Below are 16,692 nucleotides of genomic sequence, written 5' to 3' on the forward strand. Positions count from 1 at the left end.
TTGTGAATAAATACATATTTAAAAGATTTACAAGTAACTCCAACACATCAAATACAATCAGCAGGTTTCCTATTCTTCCACAAATCAAATGAATCTTTACATTAGTGATTATTCCATTTTAATGATTGACCTTCAAGAGAAAATGTAATCAAACAATGTCATTCATTCTGTACAAGTAATGTACACACTATCACAATCAAAAAAATTGAATGAGAACAAATTTGTTATTATTATGAAATTGGACAAGAATAATTTATATTCTTTCTCATATGTATTCACATAATAGCTGCCTATCTATCTACCTATTCATTTCTGGAAATTCTAGGGCTAAGGAACACTTTCTGCAGCTCTTAGATTCTTAGTAGTATTCTGAATTCAGAAAGCAACAAATGTACTACACTACACTGGGCAGATATGTTCCATTAGTGATAGAATATTGGTGATAGATTCTCTCTTTTGCAGAACAAATTTGTTAAAAACAAACCAACCAACCAACCAAACTCCCAAAGCAAACCCCAAACCACAGCACTAAACCAGCATTATGTGAGGTTGCAGTACTCCATGCCACATGAACTTACACTAGAAAGAAATAAGAGCAATTGCCCCATCAGAATGCAGCTGTCATTCCTAGGTGAAACAAAATTTTTTCTAGTTAGTTAGTTAGGTATTAACTCCTTAGTCCAACCTCCTCAAAAGAGACAAACCACAAGGTGAACCACAAGCATTATTTACTAAGACCTATACATGTACCTGCCAGTGTGTAGATCTAGCTTTAGAGCACACCTGAGACCTCTTTCTGCACAATTATCTGCCTTAACCACATTTATCACTGCAAAGCAAATCAGAATTACTATTAGTATCAAATCTTTTTCAGCTTTTAGAAGAGCATGAGGAAAACAACAAAGAAAAAGAAACATTTCTTTCTTTTTTTCTAAGGAAAAGCAACAATGCTAGAATCAAATTTGAAAGGTCATGTGATCTAATGGCGTGTCACTGGCAGGTTTATGTGCACACTGTCAAAAAAGATACAAGCAGCATCTAAGCATGCCACATAGCTGTCACTTTCTGTTAATGGCAATAGCACTCATGATTTTAAAAGCCAGTGGTCTTTATTGCTTTGTATTTGAAGTGATTTACTGCATTTTCTTCCACTGAGGAAGCCAGTGATAATGATAATGTATGGCAGAGTGCTTGTCCTTTTTGACAGCCTCAGTAATTTAATCCTCCTTTCCTGCCACAATATTTCAATAAGAGAAACCTCTAGACCAATGGACTGGAGAAAATCCACAGCCTGGGGAGTGTGAGTGAGCGCTCTGAAAGCTTTTCATTGTTTTAATTTAAAATACAAACACAAGGATCAGCTTTTAATTTTTGTACTATTAATATGACCTAGAGTGAAAGGTAGCCTTGGTTTGGAAAACATACTAGAAGAATGAGAAAGGAGGGTTTTAAGAAATTCTTTAAGAAGTTTTTGGGCATCCTATTATTAGAGAAAGTAGCTGCTTGCCTGCAAATGGTATCAGTCTGTAAGTATCAGCAAACTACTGTGAAAGATTATAAAGACTGAAAAGGTGTTACAGGAATTTTTAAAAAATTAAGAAATGAAACTGAAAAGGTTTTGCTAGGACAGAGCTAGAATGAATATAGGCCCCTAAGAATCAAACATAGCTCTTCAGAAGAGTTTTCATCTGTTTATGAGGGGAGAAGATGGAGCTAGAAATTAGTCTGTCATTAAACTCCAACATTTTTAATATTCACTTTTTTTTCTACTTACTCTGCCACTGTAGTCACAACAATTCTTTTTGACTCTCCACCTCACAGTAAGGTTTCCTCTTCCCCTGTGCAGACAGAAATCTTTAACGTATCTCATACTGTCTTTTGCTACCCAAGATAAACTTATTTGTATAAACAGAAAGTATCAACTCTGCTCTGGAGTGAGACTATTGGAATACAACAATATGAGGACATAAGAAGGCCTAAATTCCTTGCAGAGGCATTTATTGAAGGACACATCTCTCTCAGTCCTAGGAACTCATTTCCCAGAGCTATTGATTTTTCAGTTTTCCCCAAAGCAGTTCCCAGCTGGTCCATGGGCAGCAGAAGTGCTGTTAGGAATGGGTTACTAGCACAAACAGCCACGCCAGTGGCTGAGCTGCTAAGTCATTCAACCAAAGGAATCTGCAATTTGCCACCTTTTTCCTCTACTAACAGAAAGCAAAGCACTGGCATTCTGCCTTTGAATCCTTGGTTTCCACTCTCAGTTTTTTACTTTCTTAGGTTGTAAGAAGCTGGCTGTTATTGTCATCTGCTGCTCTTTTGGACATGTGGATGACTTTCCACATGTGCTGCTCTCATGGCCAAGCGCTCCTAAGGCCACCACAGGAAGTGATGGGGAGGCAGCAGGGAGACAGATGGACAGCCAGAGAACTTCAAAGGAAATGCCACATCAACAGATCCTTCCCTTTCCCATAAGCATCCCAAAAGGAATTTCCTAAGTTTACTAATACTGTACCTAATAGAATTTAAAATGCAAATTATTAACAAACCTAAAGGGTTCAAATTCATTTCACTCAATGTAAAAATTCAGACTAGTAAGTAATACATTCAGCACAACTTCATTCAAGTCTGGGGAAAATGATTAACCAGAGTGAAAATATATTTTTAGATCCTGATGAATAACATGTTTTCATAGCACCCCTTAGTACTGCCTGAACTTAAGCAGCATTAACATTGCTGCAAGGCATGGAACATCTCATATTTCTTTCTATCCAATTAATTGCAAAAATAATTCAAAATTAATTTGTGACAGTTTGCCTCTGAAATTATAATTTTAAAGTTAGTCTTAAAAAAGTACTAAAAGCTGAAGATTACAATGACCTTGGAACCTTGTTAGAAATCTCTGCGATTTAAAATATTGCTGTTCTGTTATAGCTCAGTTTTTTCATAGGTCACATTCTAACACAACTGAACAACTATGTGATGGAGCAGATTTTCATCAAGTGAAGAAAAAATGCTCTACAGTCTTGAGCTTATTGTAGAAACGAATAAACACACAGAATTATGACAATGTTTCCTGATGCAAAGCCTTAACATTTGAGGAATCCACTTTTAGAATAGGGATCTTCAAAAGTTTATTTTTAATAAAAAGTACATCCCATCTTTCCCACACCTCTCCTCTCTAGTTCCACTTGTACTTCAAGTTGTTCAAATAGTCACATGTTCACCTAAGAGAGAAAAGTTTTTGAGAAAAGAAAGCTTCCCAATTAAATTTCATATAAAACCTTTGCCAGGTTTCATAAGTCTTTCTTCTATTTCAGCTGTCTGTTCTCTAGAACCACTGCATAACTTGGCAAGTTTCACTGTTCTTTGAATGGGCCTGTAGTGTTTGGAAGCATTCTTGGATATTCTCATAACTCTTTTCAGTGGTACCGAACACAACAGCTGCTCTCAGTCACTATGGTCATCAGGAGGTACCACACAATGTCATGGGCAATCAAGACATTTGAACCATGATCCTAAACTGTCTAAATGTCCTGTCTAAACTTCCCTATCCAAGTTTCTATTCCAAGACTCTGAAAGAAAGAAAATGATCTTCTAACCATTCTCAGTGAAAAAGTCATAGTTGAAAAAAGCCAGTTAATGCCAAGTTACATGCTTGGACCACCTGTGAAACTCATGGGATCTTGTATGTCCAGATTACTGGAACTCTACTATATTGTTTTTCAACAAGCTTGTGTTAATTTTATCTATCTCACATGCCAAACAATGACAGTGAAGAATGTGCAAAAGGTATGGGAAAAACTTCAAATGTTTTCAAAGCAATGAATCTCATGAAGCCTTCTGTAACAGTTGTTTTTAAAACAGTCGATCTGTTCCAGTTATAGATAATATAAAATGCTTTATTTGTTATAAGAATTAATGATTTTTTAAGATTACTTATGGACTTACTCTGATTTTCTCCATGCAAAAGTCTAAAAGACTATTAGTTTCCTTCTAAGCTCAAAGTAAATTTCTTTCTACCCATGCAAATCTCATTTTTATTAAAGAAAATATTCAATTAACCTCAAATATTCAGCATACTCAAATCTAATTAGACATGAATAAGAGATGCAGCAAAGCTATAGTAAACACACATGCAGATTTCATTACTATTATCTTACTGGCTTCTCAACTGGTATTATCAAAAAGCAGACTCATTAGGTTTTTTCCCCCTATATACAAAGCTAATCTTGAGTAGAAATTAGACACCCAATTATCTAAGCAAACCTCTACAAATAACAACCACATTAGCGTAATGCTGCAGAATACAGTCCTGAAGCAATTAAGACCAAAGCCCACCTTTTAATATTGATTTGTTGGGATATTTTGAAGTTCAAACAGTTTTATAATCCATACTGAAGCAGTAAATAGAAAAATCCAAGTTGCACAGCCAAGTTATGATTAACAGAAATAATAAAATACAGCACTACTACATTGGAAACCCTTATGAACTACAGTCTCTCCAAAGCATGATGCTATTTGCAAATATCACAGCTTGAAATGTATTGGAAGTTTCATAATTACCTTAAAACTCTGAAATTTTATTCTGTTTTCATCATATCTTTCCTGCATTTTTAGTTAAACTTTGCAGAGTAAATACCTAAAATACAACTATGCTTAGACCATAACTAGTATACCCAGGAATCAGAACATTGTGTAAGACTTTTATAACTTCTGAATGTTTGTTATATTCAAAGCAATGAGAATTCAAAAAGCAAGAGAAATGAAAAGCCTTAAGAAGCTTTTATTGGGTTATGGTATTATTTCAACAGGTTTTGAAAAAGATATTCCATTTATGTCTGCCTAACTAGAACATCTGGAGAAGTGCCTACAGAAGCTAACAAGATGAAATTGTCCAGCTCATAAAAAGAGCTCTCCTTTATGCAATGTCTTATTTAGCACATGATGCCAGAATTCCTGTTTATCTGAATGCAAGGAAGCCTCAGTGAATTCAGGACTTTGCAGAACCGTTTTCTTAGTGGGTTTCTTTTTCTTTCCCAAAGCCTTTCAAAGATCAGTGTCCTTGGAGTCACAATGGTGGATTGAGACTGACTGCTTTCAGATGTTAATTTATTAGAGTCTAGCATATGCAACATGCAGGATTCAGTATTCTGAAGTAAATAGCAATTTGTTAGTATTAAATACAGTTGAGTAATTTCCCATTAAAAAAAATTCTTATTAAAGGTACACTGAGTATTCACAAGTGATGATCAAGTCCATGACATATTTTCTCTAAACGTATTTCAGTTGTACATGGTTGGATAGAATGTTTTCCTTTTGCTGTATCATGTACCAATAGGAGAAAAATTAGTTCATTGTGCTCTTTCGAAAAAAAAAAAAAAAAATTAGTTATGTAAAGCCTAATTTTAAAATGTATGCACTACCAGCATCTTTAAATATATTGCAGCTTCCATTTCTTACACAAGCCTACTTTTGTATTTTAGTTTATACTTAATAATTGCATCCTGATCTCAGTTCTTAAAAACCATCATTACTATTTCCCAAAAGAGCTGGAAGAATGACAAATACAACAGTACAGAAATAAATATATATCTAATGTGTAGGAAATAGGCTTTGTTGCAGGCATTTTCATAAGACAATTTTAGGGAAGGAACACACCTGCTCAGGGATAGGTGCCACGCACCAGATCTATATTTACAGTCACTCCTCTGACCACCTGTTGGGTTTGGAAGTGACAGTGCAGTGTCCCCTGCAGGGAAATTGTTTCATCTGCATTCTACACTGAGCTGCTGTATTGCTTCATCTGATGTAATTCATGACTTCGTAAAACCAAGTGATGCAATTTTAAACCACATTTTTCAACTTCCTATTTAAAAAAAAAAAAAAAAAAAACAACACACAAACCAAAACAATTATTTTGTATTTCTCGAATTGTAAGCACAAACCAAACATACGTGTGAACCATTGGGTAGTTTGTAGAACTAACACTGATGGATTGATTTGACATAGACACAGGAAGAATCTAAACCCCATGGTTTGCAGCAGATACTGATTGACATCTGATGCTTAAAATATTTTTGCAATAGTCATAGTCTACTGGAGAAGATTAGGTTAAGATTATCTTTAGGTACTTATGCTATCTGAACCACTAATTTCAGTTGCCATTATTTTTTAGCTACACAGCAAAGTGATCCTGTAACTGCTAGAAACAGTTTCAGTAATATTAGATACCAAAGTTTTTCAAAGGGAAGAGAATTGCTAGTGCCTACTGCAGACTAGACCCCATTCAATAAAAATCCACCAAGTCACAAAGTTGTTAGGCATAAAAAATACAATTGCATTTATATGGAATTCAAGTTAATATACTGAACTTTACTAGTTAAATCAAACATACCTTTAAGAGTTCAAATTAGTAATATCACAAAATTAAACACAATTGTGCTTCATCAGACCTTTTCTTATTCTCTTTGAAGTAAAATTACATTTTTCTTTTCCATGTAAAATTGTCTCACACTACTCAGCAAGGTCTATGGTATTGTGTACAGATACATTGTAATAAGGTTTATATATTTAAGTGTGAATGTCAGACTCAACAGAAAGTCACAAGTACTTCCCTAGGTAATTTGAAGAAAAAAAAAAACCACTCTGGTTTCCAAAGTGGAGTATGTAGGTAAGCATTCAAAGACAACTTTCTTCAAAGAGCAAACACAACATGTTGGAGTACAGAAATGTCAAAAAATTTCCTTTTTACTTCTTTAATTTCTTTCAAGTTCATATCTTTATTAAAAATATTTCCCCTATGTGGAAATATTTTGACAATTTTTGATTTTAAACTTAAATCACTTGAAGTATTAATCAGATGCAGAAGACTGGCTTTCTAGATTCAGTGTTCAAACTGCAAGTCAATACTCTAATTTATTATGGAGATAGCTTACATTTCCCCAAGCAAATTATATGATTAATCAAACTGAAAAGAAGGTGTATCCTATTGTAAAAATATCCATCATATAGAACAATTTCCATTGCTGTCAAGTCTTTTCAATATTTGATGAAGTAATTTTACCCCCTCCTTTCAAAAGACATTTCCTTTTATTATGTATCCTAAGACACTTTAACTAAAAACCCAAATCTGAATATTTCAATAAGGTTGTTTTATTATTCAGTAGATTCATGGAAATTTTACTAGGATGACAGAAAAAATTCCACACCATTCTGTCTCCACTAATACAGGTACATGGCTTCAGCTGGCAATATTACTGGGATTAGCATAGAATGATGAAATATTTAAAAGGAATTTTTTTTTCTAAAATCTAATAAATCAAATGACTGCCAAATGTCATTAAAGTGATGGTCTCTGACTTGAATATGCTTTTCATATTCAAATTTGAAAAGAAAGAGATGAAAGCCTGGAAAGGTTACTCAGTTTCAACTAATAACCTCAAGCACTCTACATTCACATGCATAAAAAATGAAATTGGCTCTATTGTCTAATTTTACTTCAGAAACAACTCTTTTCTTCTTGCTCTGAACAGATGTATTAGCATCTGTATTTAAAGGGATATGCTGAGTGGTTTTGTTCACCCCAAAGTATTTAGCAGCTGTGTCAGACTAGTTTGTACACAGAGAGTAGCTTATGAATCAAGTCTAAATACAATATCCTGTATTATAAAGTGTTCCTTTTACATATCTTAAAATTTGTTTGACATATTTAACACTTGTAATTGTATACAGTAGGCAAAGAATATTACACTTTTTCAAGGCTAGTGGGGTAAATTCAGGTATTCTGCTTTCTTGCTTAAACCAAAGCAAATGACTGAGCCATACTATTAGAAAATTATAAGAAAAAATGACAAATTATTTTGGAGCTTAACAGTCAAGACTATTTTGAGTCCCGGTTTTATTGATATTAGATGTGAATACAACATATACAAAGCAGAACATAAGCTGATTAAAAAAGATATTTATGAATAAAAAATATAGAACTGCTTAAGAACAGCATTAGCTCACATCATATTTCATCATTAATACAAAACCAGTCACATTATGTAGCCATGCTGAAAATATATCTAGCATCCAATATATGATATGAATCATTTTTAAACAACCATTTATATTTCTATGATGTAGAGTGAAATATGTTATTTAAATCTATTCCTAAGGTGTTTTTTTAAGCCTTTTCTCATTTATTAGGTACTGTTCAAGTCAAAAATGGACAGTTTGTCAACTACTGCCCACAAATAATTCTATTTAATGGGAATAAAATTAGACTTTACATTTAGTATTTAAAACAAAATATAATACAAAATTTCACCTAACACAGAAAATGGGCAGATATTGAAGAATATTAAACTCTTTCAAAAACATCTCAGAGAAATTGGTTCAGTGCTTTCATTTCAGGTGAGGAAAACAAAACATAGTTAATACACTTAATCTATGTCAAAATGGTTTCTCTACCATATAATACTGACTCTTTGTAATTAATGCTACCCAAAGATTTGGAGGAATCACTCAACTCCTTCAAAAAGCTTTAGGATTAGGGTAAGTACCAGGTGCATTGGACATTTCATCCAAATTTGAAATCTCAAATTTTCTCACATTTCTGATTTCTGAGATTAAAACCCCTTGGTTTAATTCTGTAATTAGTCTTGACTGCCATCTTCAAGCAGCTGTATATTCTGTATTTTGATTTCCTTTTTGGTTACAATAAAAGGCTAACACTTTGATATGAAAAATAGGATTCCAACTGTCTCAAATGCTCAACAACAGTATCCCACAGAAGTGCTTTAAAAAAGAAGTTTGTGCTTTCTGCACAGAACAGCTGAGCTGAAAATACCTTTCTTATAGGACCAATGTTCCTATTTTTTATATCCACAGTTTTAACTAATATATTGCCTTGAAAAACTCAAAATAAAGGGAACTTCTAAACTGTAAGATCAGCTTGAATCCTGTATCTACCAATACTCAAAAAATGCATGTTTTACTTGACATTCTATATATTTATTTCCAGAGTCCACTTATTCACTTCTATTTCAAGCAAAGAGCATGTAAGATAAACTATAAGCTATTCTCCAATAATCACAAGTAATCATCCATTTGCTATCAATATTTCAATCACTATGAATATTGATTAACAAATGAATGAGAATCCTCTTCCTCTGTCAAGTGCTGAATTCCTGTGATCATCTTTTTAAAAATGTCAGAACAGAGCCAGAAAGAATGCTATTACAGGAACATCAATGTACTTCATTTGTGTACAGACACAAACATTACTCATTAAGTAATTATGATTAACAGGGCAACACAGAATCCTATACACATAAAAATACATATTGCAATAAAATCATTCTAATGCTGTAAGCAGTGACTTTTCATATGAGGAATAACATCTTTTGTTTTTACCTTTTCCCCACACTGGTGTAGATGTGAGAACAGGAAGAGGAATACAGAAACACTCCCTGTTCCTTCTCCACATGGATGGGACTTTATTAAAGTGCATGCACCTTAGACTCTCCCTAAGACCTGGGGCAGAGATCTCTCCCTGTTGAATAGCTCTTGTGGAGCTGGATCCCAGCTGAAGGGGGAAAGGCACATACAATCTTCTCCCAGCATCACTGTTTTGCCACGTGCCAGGAGAAGAATGTAATGACCCAAGATCAGCACCACGACAAGCTTTGCTGCAACCCCTTCAGCTCTTGTTAGAATTAATACACTGAACAAAAAGATCTATCTGTGACAAGGAAGGGAACTCTGGTTGCTGCCTTTCTATCTAGTGCAGAGTCCAAATTCATCATTTTTCAGACCAGCATAAATTTATATTTAAGATCTTCAAAGGCATTAATTACTTGCTACCGCTTGAGCCAATTCAATGATTAGGTACTGACTCTCTATGTAAATCTGTAATATACCAGCCATGCACTCCTTTTCTTTCCAAAATGACAATTTCTAATTAGGTATAGAGCACCAAACATTTTAGAAAATAGAAGGTTCTTGAGGGAAACGTGCTTTCCCACCACAAGCATGACAACTACATATCTGATCATGAAGTCACATTTGTACTTTGCTCATAATAGAACTTTTAATTACTTGCATAGTGCTTGCTTTCTCTTCAGCTCACCTCACACTCTTTCTGAAGAAAAAACATAAAATTGTTCAATGTTTCTTCTCAAGTGGAATTGGTTTTAAAGATTTAGTTTTGCACCTTACCCATGACACTGCCTCAATTAACAGATTTTAAAGATAAACTGTTTCTAGAGATGAATAAATACACAAATATAAATGTATCTGAGCCTGTTTGATTGGTGACATACAAACTTGCATAAATCTGAATTTTAGTTTCTCCCCAAGAAGTTGGGAAAACTTCATAAGCAATATTGTTACTGTCCTGAATGAAGGTACACCTACTCCTGCAGACTGTCTCAAAGAGAAAACTTCACTTTTTAAATGTTTAATCACTCATCTTTTACTGATCCATCAGAAAAATAAAAACCAAACACCAACTCTATCAAATCTCAAAGCCAGTTAGCTACACAGGTACCAACCAGTCACATAATTAAGAAATTCAAAGATTGTGTAGACTTACAACTACCTTCCATTTCAAAGAGGAGCATAATTCTTAAGTTAAAAAAGCATGAAAGGCAGAAAATTCCTTGAGGAAAAAAGATATCTGTACATTTTTGGTACACTGATGTTACAAAAATAAGATGAAATAAGTAGCAGTATTATGGAAAAATCTAGTCCAAGACAAATATAATAGGATTTCTGCCTTTGTATGTACAGCTATGCATGTATTTTTCTACATGTAGATCACAGACTTCTGTCTTGATTTACAAAATAAATTAAATGTCAAAAATCTATATTTGAAAGTTAATCCATTTTGGAAAAAAGTATCTCTAAGTATGGGAAGAAAGCAGAATTGTCAGTATAGCATCTTCATTTGCTAGGAGTGCATCTGTAGTGAAAAACTGCATCAAATTGCACATTTTTAATGTGACTGGGTTTCTCATTAAAGTTTCAATACTTAGTATTTGATACAGTGTCCTCTCCTGGTCATTACAGAATTGTGTGAGAACAATACAGACCTTCAAAGATGAATAGAACTTGATCCTTATAATATGTATAATGTGAAAAAATGATGCTTGGTGATATTTATCACAACTAATCAAACTAAAACTCAGTTTCAAATCCCATCTTTTGCTTTTTAGACCTCCAGTTAGAACAATACATTCTATTTACAAAGTCACCATAACTTACTCCTACGTCCATAAGCTCTGATAAATAGTCTCTCCAGTAAGCAACTGAGGAGCATTTGTATTCATAACCTCAAAAAAAAAAATTACCAGCTAGTTTAAGAGTGACTCCTGCTGATGCTTTTCCAGTGGGCTTACACATTCAGCCTTAAATCTGGCCTTCATTTCATATTCTGACTGATTAATTTTATTCGTTACCTAAAAAATAATGGGCAATGACTTAAGATTCTGTAGCTTTCGATCATTTTAAAAGCTGCTGTTTGGTGTTTTTTCGTATTATTTCTCCCTCTTCTTTCATTTCATCTATCACAAAGAATGACTTGCAGTACATGCTTTCAATTACAACTTCAAAGTGTATTTGACAAGGAGTAGATAGAAGTTTTAAGTCCATCATTTCAGCAGTGTCTACTCAAACTTCTGTCATCTCACACTTTATCAGTTGCAAAACACAGCTTAGGTATTTCCTGGATACTTTAAACTTTCTTTTACTTTAGGTTCTGGATTATAGTGACCCCCCAGCAAACAACCACCTCAAAGATGGAGAATGGCAAATGGCTCTTTTTAATCTTAGACCAATCAGTAGTCTTTGAAAGTACTGACTACAAAGTTTAACAAGTTACTGTTATCATACTCTGATAAGATGGTTCTGTTTCATAGATTTTATTTCTTGTTTTATTAAATATGCTGGTGCAGCACTTTTACTTCCCCAATTTCTTACAGAAGAAAGACACAAAGCAACAGAGGTTAGTTCCATACAGGAGTAGGAGAATACAAAGGATTAGTATTTCTGGCATGGTAGCATGCAGCCTGCTCAGTAACACAGGGTAATACTATAACCCTGAAATTTAATTCTCTAAATTCAGATTAGGTAGTCACAAAACAAGCCAAGTTGAGAAAAAAACACTGAACACTCAAAAATCTCCCTGAAGTACACCACTTTCAAGGCCTGCAGAAAAGAAGTGTAAAGAGGAATCATATCAGCCAAAATTCAAAACTGCAAGATAATATCCAAATAATTTCCTTTTTTTTTTTCATGAATACAGCTGGCACATACGTGGAAATACACTGTTCAAGTAATTGTACCAAAAAAAGTCATAATAAAAGGAATAGTTTTTATTGCTTTGCTATACATAAACTTGAAGCTTTACCATTTCTCACCTTAGCCCTTCACCAGGAGAACCATGAGCACTTGGTATTGCTTTTTTTTGCTGTTTAAGAAAGATTTTCATGTCAAAATTAGTTACAACTTGAGATCTTAACTTACAGGTACAGGTAATGTCTACTGTTAGTAAACTGCTATTAGAGCAAGAGAATGCTCTTATGGTATCTGCAAGAAAGAAAGAGAGAAAAATCCAGAACCACTACCAAATAAATTGGGTTTGCCAGTAATTGTCTCATGGCACATTTTAAGACAACTTGGAAGGTGACAGCAGTTAATTCTATTGTGAAAACTGAATGCTATATAATTTTCTGTAAGGATTTTGTGTAGACATGGGAGTGCAAAGGAGGAGGGGATGGGAAGAGAAAAGAATTTTTAAATTTATTTTCTTTAATATAAAGACCATGCCAAAGAAAATGCAAATTCCCAGTTTTGATGTCTATTTTGAGGATCTGAAACAAGGCTTTTAATCAATGTATTATACATCAAATTGATAATGTTAACTTCTGATTATTCAAATGTATGAAATATTCATAGAGAACTGTCCAAACTTTTACATTTCTCAGACTTCTTTTCTCTATTAATTATCATGCCTGGAAGCTTTTTAGTAAAAGCAGCAGCCATCAGCCTGACTGAACCTGACAAGCTAGCAAGGCCCAATTACACTGGCACTCTGTGGCACTTTGATGTACTGGAAACGAAAAGAGATAGGGGCAAATTGTATAGCACATTATGTTAATGACTTGATTTAATCCAGCCACTAAACTTTATGTAGCCTGTTAAAAAAGATGCTAACACTAATTATGCCACTTTGGAAAGGAAAGAAGGGGACAAGCATTTCATACCGACAAAGTGAAGCTCATAAATGTTGTAAATGAAATGAAACAAAATGAAGTAATCTATGATTAATCATACATCATAGACAAGAAGAAAAGAGAAAGAAGCAAGTGGTACAGTTAAGTACTGGAAAATCTGTTAGATACCCTTTGTGATCAACATATCTAAGAAATAACCATGAACTGTCTAATTTGCAACATGCAAAAAAACCTCAGTATGATCTTAAATGGCTTAAACAGTTTGGCATACAACTCAGATTTAGGGGATAATTAGCATAACGATCTCCAAAAATCGCAAGTTTTATTTACAGTGTTTGATTACCAGCAGGATATTTATCTCAAAAGATAAAAGGCAGTGATTTTTCATCTTAAAAAATACAAATTCAGTAACAATTTTGACATGCTGTATTCTTTAATTAACCCAAGAATGCATGTTTTTAAAATCCATTCTGTATCAAATACACTTGCTCTCTTAATAGTTCAGAGGTTTTACTGTTTTTTCTACTCTTCATGAACATGCACTTTTGTTACCACAAAAACAGATCAATGGAGAAAGGTAGAAATTGATGAATTGATGAACCTGAAATGAATCTAAACACAAAGTTCTTGCAGAGGTGCTCTTAAATAATTGTGATAAAATAAAATACATGACCAGAAAATTATAGAACAAATGTATTATATTTTGACTTAATAGAGATGAGTAACACTGATTTTAGTTCTCAAAATTACAGGTGACCATTTTTTTAACATTATACATCTAAACAATGCCATATTCGAAAGTACCTTCTGCATCTTTCTGAAGAAACCTCTTCTACATCTTAAAAAAAGAACAGCTATATTTCTCATACAAAGAATTGCTTCTTGTTGCTAGTTGCTTTGTAGGATGTTTCACAGCCTTGAAAAGAGCATTTAAAAAAAAAAAAAAATCAAGCTACCTCTAGGATATCACACTGCAGAACATTAAAAACCGTGAAGTCTGATAGGATCTAACAGTACAGCCCTGGTCCTTTAAAAGAAGTCTAAGACAGATCAGAGAAGTATTAACTGTTAGAAGTACTGTCCTCAATTTTACATACAAGTTTTATATTTTTTAACATTGTTCAGTCAAAGTTAGATCAAAAAGTATGAAATATTCTTGGTTTGTTTTTTTTCAGAACTATCCTACTGAAATACTGTTCAAGGAAAATTTTCCAAATTTATATTAATGCCATCTTATTTTTTATATATGTCTTTGTGGTAATTAATTGCTGGTTTTAAGAATAAGTCAAGAGAATATGATTAGTGCACTTGCCCACAAGTAATAACAGAACAAGAAGTACACTGAAGTGATTTGATACTGTACATATATAACTTTACTGAAAACTGATGTTAGATACAGCAAAACTACTCTTAGACAGCATTAAGTTTAAAATATTTTTTAAACCTAATTTTTAGGTTTTTTAAAGACTTTTTTAAGGTCTGGCCAAATAATTGCCATAAGCAATGACTCAGCTGTTTAATATTACTGGATAATGGACTTGAAATAATACAGTCATTTCTGTCAGATTTTATTGCTTCAAGAGCACTATCACCTTGATCTGAAAAACATTGGAAGAATCAATGTGGTTAAACCCCTCTACTGTAGTCCATCTGAGTTTTGCTGAGGAACCTGATAGCAATATAGATGCTTTACTAACAAATGAAGAATAAGTGCCAGGCAAATCATCTCTTCCTTGCAGATGATTAACCCTGCAAATCAATGATCTTTATATTCATCTAAACTATTTTTTTTCTGGGTTGTAAAAATAAAAAAGTAGTGTTTCCCAGATGAAAGCTGAGGACTGGAATGATATAAGTCCTGTGATGAATTGAGGTAGGAACAACTGTTAGCTTTATAAAGGAATATGGCCTGAATTTGTGGATTTCCTCTGACTATGTTTAACACCATGCACACATAAAGAATAATTTATTGTTTCTTAAAAATAAAAAATAGTTCTGTATGCAGATGGATTATTTAAACGCATGTTGGGTTTTTCTTTGAAGCAAATTACTTATAAACACAACAGGGATTCAACACCACGTTTTTCCAATGTTTCTAATGTATTCTTAGGCAGAAGCACAAACAAATGAAAATGAAATTTTAGCATTCTGTTTTTGCTTTTACTGCAAACTTGGTCTCGTGACTTGGTTTATTTCAATGATAAACAGTTTAAGCTCAGAGATGGAACAGAATGACCTGCGTTTTATAATCTTTAAATAAATCTGCCTCTAACAACTTTAAGTCACGAATATGATAAGACATACTACTCCATTCTCTGTCTGAAAGGATTTCCAATAGCAGCACTGGCTGTTATCTGCAGAAAAAAGGAGCATATTAATTAAAATAGTCTTTAGAACAGCATAGTTCTAAGGGAGAATATAAAGACATTTAAAATAGAAGCCAGGTTTCCTTTAATATTTTATGAATCTAGGTCAGATACCAGATTTTTGCATTCAATTATGATACAGTTTCCATTTGGGAAGAAAATAACACCACCATATCCACTACCCAGCTTCAGCTATAAAGTACACCAGAATATAATTTCTGTCATGGAGCTTCTCATAACGAGGCAGCTCCCACTGCTAGTAAGAAATGCTTAAGAAAATGGGAAGAGACATAGATTTATTAACAAAATACACTTACTTATTCATAAAGATGAATTCTACCTTCTGGTTCCAATTCTTCAGTTATTTCTCTCTCATTTCCACAAGTAATTGATGTTTGGTCAGCTAACTGCTCCTCTGACAGATGTGAGAGCTTTTCTGTCTCCTGTTAAATTTCTTCAGCCATCTCCACCTTATCATCTGCTAGCTTTTCTTGTTTGACCTCCTGTCCCATACGCTACATAAAAAGATAAACTTACAGTCTTTATAACACCCCTTGAATAGTAAAACTTACTATAGTTTAAAACCTGAAGAGTTATGGCCCATATTCTTTATGTCTTTAAACAATGGTATTGCTTATGCAGCACAGGAAACAATGAGAAGTTGTCAACTGCAGTAACAAATAATTGATACAGTAAAAAGAAATTCTCTAACAATGTATATATTTGTGAAAACATAACTATTATAATCACTTGGTACCTGTCAACATATATACAGACTCTTAGATTTCCAGATTCATTTATATTTCAGCTCTTTCAGTTCTACAAGACTCAGTTAAAAAAAAAAAAACACAAAAACACAAACAAAAACAAAAGAACCTGCTACACTATTATCTTATTCAGTTAGCAATTTTACAACTAAATTATACAATATTTTCTGTTTCAAAAGCAAGCTAATATAATAAAGAATCAGCCTTGCAACACAGTACAAACATTCTTGAAGGTAAAATTTTTAGTACATAACTTACTCTGAGGTAATCTTACTCCCTTAGTTCCCTTTGAGTTCAATTACAATAACACCTCATCAATGGGTACAACATGGCAGGGTT

At 33.4% G+C, this 16,692-nt stretch overlaps 1 protein-coding gene across 1 annotated transcript in view; it reads right to left on the minus strand.

The window, feature by feature from the left end:
* The window catches only part of RPGRIP1L (RPGRIP1 like), a 49,281-nt gene that overhangs the window by 9,335 nt on the left and 23,254 nt on the right, over nucleotides 1–16,692 (minus strand). Inside the window, 3 exon segments of the mRNA XM_053987765.1 lie at nucleotides 1,775–1,838; nucleotides 5,684–5,866; nucleotides 15,904–16,101. Of these exon segments, the coding sequence (XP_053843740.1) occupies nucleotides 16,061–16,101 (41 nt within the window). The 3' untranslated portion in view covers nucleotides 1,775–1,838; nucleotides 5,684–5,866; nucleotides 15,904–16,060.

This window comes from Vidua macroura, chromosome 11 (genome assembly GCF_024509145.1).
Source record: "Vidua macroura isolate BioBank_ID:100142 chromosome 11, ASM2450914v1, whole genome shotgun sequence".
Taxonomy (NCBI): Eukaryota; Metazoa; Chordata; class Aves; order Passeriformes; family Viduidae; genus Vidua; species Vidua macroura.